The sequence below is a fragment of the Eurytemora carolleeae genome, unplaced genomic scaffold (genome assembly GCF_000591075.1).
Source record: "Eurytemora carolleeae unplaced genomic scaffold, Eaff_2.0 scaffold975, whole genome shotgun sequence".
Classification (NCBI taxonomy): Eukaryota; Metazoa; Arthropoda; class Copepoda; order Calanoida; family Temoridae; genus Eurytemora; species Eurytemora carolleeae.
This window is the reverse complement of record NW_019396863.1, coordinates 130,090-134,373: the sequence shown is the minus strand read 5'-3', so window position 1 is coordinate 134,373 and position 4,284 is coordinate 130,090. Positions and strand designations below refer to the sequence as shown.

General features: G+C 34.9%; 1 protein-coding gene across 1 annotated transcript; it reads left to right on the top strand.

Annotated features, from left to right (window-relative positions):
* Positions 1 to 1,154: 1,154 nt before the first annotated feature.
* Positions 1,155 to 4,062, top strand: LOC111709508 (histone-lysine N-methyltransferase setd3; the record flags this gene model as incomplete). The annotated part of the gene is given in 4 exon segments (XM_023483191.1): positions 1,155 to 1,370; positions 1,616 to 2,542; positions 3,078 to 3,194; positions 3,501 to 4,062. Coding segments are annotated over 4 exon segments (1,371 nt in total), but the record flags the coding sequence as incomplete, so codon positions are not given.
* Positions 4,063 to 4,284: the final 222 nt, after the last annotated feature.

Below are 4,284 nucleotides of genomic sequence, written 5' to 3'. Positions count from 1 at the left end.
ATACTGTATCTGCAGGAATCCATACACCAGGATCATCAGGGTTATCCTCGGAGGATGAGATGGTTATAACCTCCATTGCAGCTAAAGTAACTTCTGTGGTATTGTTAGAGATATTTCTAGCTTTTAGTATACTTAGATAATGAATACCTATTTATCCTTTTAGTTATAAAGAGTTAGTATCCTTTACATAGCTTTACGGAGCTATCTGTTTTATTTAGCTTTGCGGAGCTAGGTATCATATTTAGCTTTGCGGAGCTATTTACTTTATCTAGCTTTACAAGCTATTTGTCTTTTTTAGCTTTGTGTAGCTAGATATCCTATTTAGCTTTGCGTAGCTATTTACTTTATTTAGCGTTGTAAGCTATTTATCTTATTTAGCTTTGCGTAGCTAGGTATCTTATTTAGCTTTACGGAGCTATTTACTTTATTTAGCGTTGCAAGCTATTTTTCTCATTTAGCTTTGCAGAGCTATGTTTTGTATTTACCTTTGCAGAACTTTATATTCTTGTCTGTCTATACTGAGCTAGATATCTATAACTAGCTATACAGAGTTAGATCTTAGTTAGATTAATCTTATTTATCAATGAGTAAATGTTGGGAGCTGCACTGACCTCTATAAAGATAAGATTATGTTATATCTTCCTACTACTTAGGTTTTGTGTGCACTGAGGTTCCCTTTTGCTTTGATTCGTTTATATAGAGAGCGGCAGCATGTTCTATATATATATATACATATATATACGTAAATACTAAAGTATTCCTAATCCGTTCTAGATTACAACAAGACTTAACGATCTTGCACTAATGGCTCTCTACTGAGAAAATCATTGAAATGTTTGTGCAAGCAAATCCCAGAAAGATCCATGTTAAAATTGATAAGAGGGGGGGGGGGGTCCAAAAATCGTTCTCTAGGAAATTACCGGTTCAATAATTCTTTAGTTTAAAATTTAATTTTCATTTTTGTGTTTAGTATTTGACTAACTTCATATGATGCTAATGTGTTTTCAAATTTAATATATTACATCCACATGAAAACGAAGTAATCCTATCGAAATTAGAGAGTGGGGTATGGAAATTTTAGACATATCTTTTCTTAAATTTTCATTTCTTATTTCTCTGGGAATGAGAGTGATTTGTATATAGAAACATCTTAGGTTGTGGATAAGCTGTTTCAAGTTTCTAGTAATTTTGCCTCGGATCCTATTACTCCAGCTAAACAATGGGAGGAGTTCCAGGAGATTTCTGGTTTGGTGGAACGGGTTCGGGAGATCGAATCAGGGCATTCCATGTGTCGAACCCTTCCTGATAGAAGATCTGCTGTTAAACCCTTCACGGCCTGGCTAGAAGGTCTAGGAGCGGATATTAAGAAGGTTTGTAAAGTTTTTCGTAAAGTTATCGCTCATCAATGTCTCCTTCTGATGCCTCTAGATATTACAGGAAGAAACCAGGATTTGGTCATTTCGGTCAATCAAAAATTATGAACCTGGCACTGCCTAATGCATTATATTGTTTACCGTCTAATGAGTTAAACTCCTATCTTTATAGTTTATTTAGATTAACTCCATCTTATCAAGCAGTTAATTTTTTCAGAATACATTAAGTTACTCAATTACAGGTTGAGATAGCAGATTACGGAGTTCAAGGATTAGGTCTGCGTGTTACTGAAGACATGGTTGAAGGAGAAGAGGTGATCAAGATCCCCCAAAAAGCCATGATGTCCGTTGAAACAGCTAAATCTTCCTCTATCGGATCCCTCATTGAGAGAGATCCTTTACTGCAAACCATGCCAAATGTAGTTCTAGCAGTTCACCTGTTGATAGAACGGAATTCTCCTGCTTCTATCTGGGAACCTTATATCAATATCCTTCCACACTCCTACTCCACGGTTCTCTACTACTCTCCCAAACAACTGGAAGGATTAAAAGGATCTCCTGCTATGGAGGATGCTCTAAAACAATACAAGTTTGTTGCGCGTCAATATGCGTATTTTTATCGTCTGTTTGCAAACACCATGTTGAAAGATTATCTGACCTTTGACGAGTATAGGTGGGCGGTATCAACTGTGATGACGAGACAGAATGTTGTTCCCCTTAAGGAAGGTCCTGGAGAGTGTAATGCTTTAATTCCGTTCTGGGATATGGCGAACCATGACGAAGGTCAGGTCTCAACAGATTATGATATTGAAAACCATTATTCTATCTGCTACGCACAACGTAAGTTTACTAAAGGAGAACAGCTGACCATCTTCTACGGAGTTCGTGCAAACTGTGATCTTCTTATACACAACGGTTTTGTGTTTCCAGATAATCAGGAGGACTGTCTCACTCTCCGTCTTGGTGTCGCAAAAACTGACGCACTAGCCGCCGCCCGCCTCGCCTTATTGGAGAAGGTTGGGGTTGTTAGTCAGAAGTTTTATCTGAACAGGACTGAGGAACCTTTGGACGGAAAGCTAGTCGCTTTTCTCCGGGTTCTACAGATGGATCAAACCCAGCTGACAGAGTGGCAGGATAAGGAGCAGGCGGAGAATATTCTAGACTTAAAGGTATTTTTAATTCTTAGTGTAATCCGGTATTATTAATCTCCATTTTTACATAAACTAGACATTTATTAATTTGAAAGTCCCAAGCTCTCTACCCCTCCTCATTTTTATAAGAAAAATTTTAATACTTTTATGAAAATAAATGTAAATAAATATAGAAAAATAATTAAAGGCCTTCTTTATCAACAAATTTAAATATCACAAATTGTAAAACCAAGCTTTAGATTTGATCTATTATTTTCACTTCAATTCTAAAAAAATAGGGTTTTAGGGTGATTTAAACTTTTCATTTTTACTCTTTGATTCAATGATTTTTTTTCGTGGATTTTTAAAAATTGAAATTTGTTGATGCAAATTTTTTTCAATTCTAACCATTCATAAGCCTTCACTGGGATCGTGTGAGGTTAAAACATTGCTAATATTGTAGATTGAGTTAGATTTATTCAGTATATGATAAAACATTGCTAAAATTGGAGATTGAGTTAGATGTAGATAGTAAAGCTATGCAGTATATGATTAAACATTGTTAATATTGTAGATTGAGTTAGATGTAGATAGTAAAGCTATGCAGTATATGATAACTCGGTGTGCCCTTCTCCTCAGAGCTTACCCAACCACACGCGAGCAAGACGAGCTAATTATGAAGGAATTAAAGGTATATTTGAAATTTTTCACTATGCATTAGAAATTCCGATGTAGTGAGGGCCCATATATTCAGAGATGGTTGTTTTATAAGGCATTGACCCTACTAAAAAGCTATAAACTAAATTTATATATATATATCAAAATAATATTTGAAGGAAAACAATTACAGGAGATTAACAGAAAAGACTATTACCAGTGGGGTATCTAAGACAGGAGAGATTATAATACTATTTTTCTTGCAATTAAATAGGACCTGTTTTAATATGGTAAATAATGAAAGTTGACAAAATTCTGATGAAGTTTAATTTTGTTTAAGGATGATAAGGACCGATCAACCTGCCAGCTGCGTATGTGTGAGAAGGATATTCTGATTAACTGTGTGAAGTACTGCGAACAGAAACTGAAAGCTCTCAACAACAAACAATAAATCAAGATAGATTTAAGCACACAGTAAAATCAGTGGAAAGACATCTCATCGTTGAATTTGTAACTCAAAGAAAAATAGCTGATTTTGAGAAATTAATTTAAGTTTTGGATAAAAAGTATTAATAAGAAATACTGAAATAGTTTTGTCCAGGTTTACAACACCAGCAATTAACTAAAAATACTACGATGAGAATCAGAAAACTGTGGAAGCGAAAGACGACTTTAAGACTCAAGTTATGACTTGAAATAATCCATTTGACATGGGCACAGCAATTATGCAGTGTGCACAGTACACTAACATTGTTACAATGTCGTCTTCCTATTCCACAGTTTTCTGGTTCTCCTTGTACAAAATTCAAGCCCTTAAACACCTTTCTATCCTTGCAGTCAATAATTAACTAAGTTGTATATATGAAAATGAAAAAGAATTAATTCCATCCATTTAAAATCTATTTATTATTTGTATTTATAGTTTTATACTGTTTGTACATTTGTCCTACTGCTTATGTATTATGGAGCATCTTCTTTACTTCTAGTTTACAAATAAATTTTGCAATCCTTTAATGTTGTATTTCGGATTGCCCTTAATATGAGTGAACAGTCCCTTGAATTCAACGGGATGCCAGAGATCAGTACAACCCAAGCCGTAGCAGAAGACACACACAAGTCTCCTG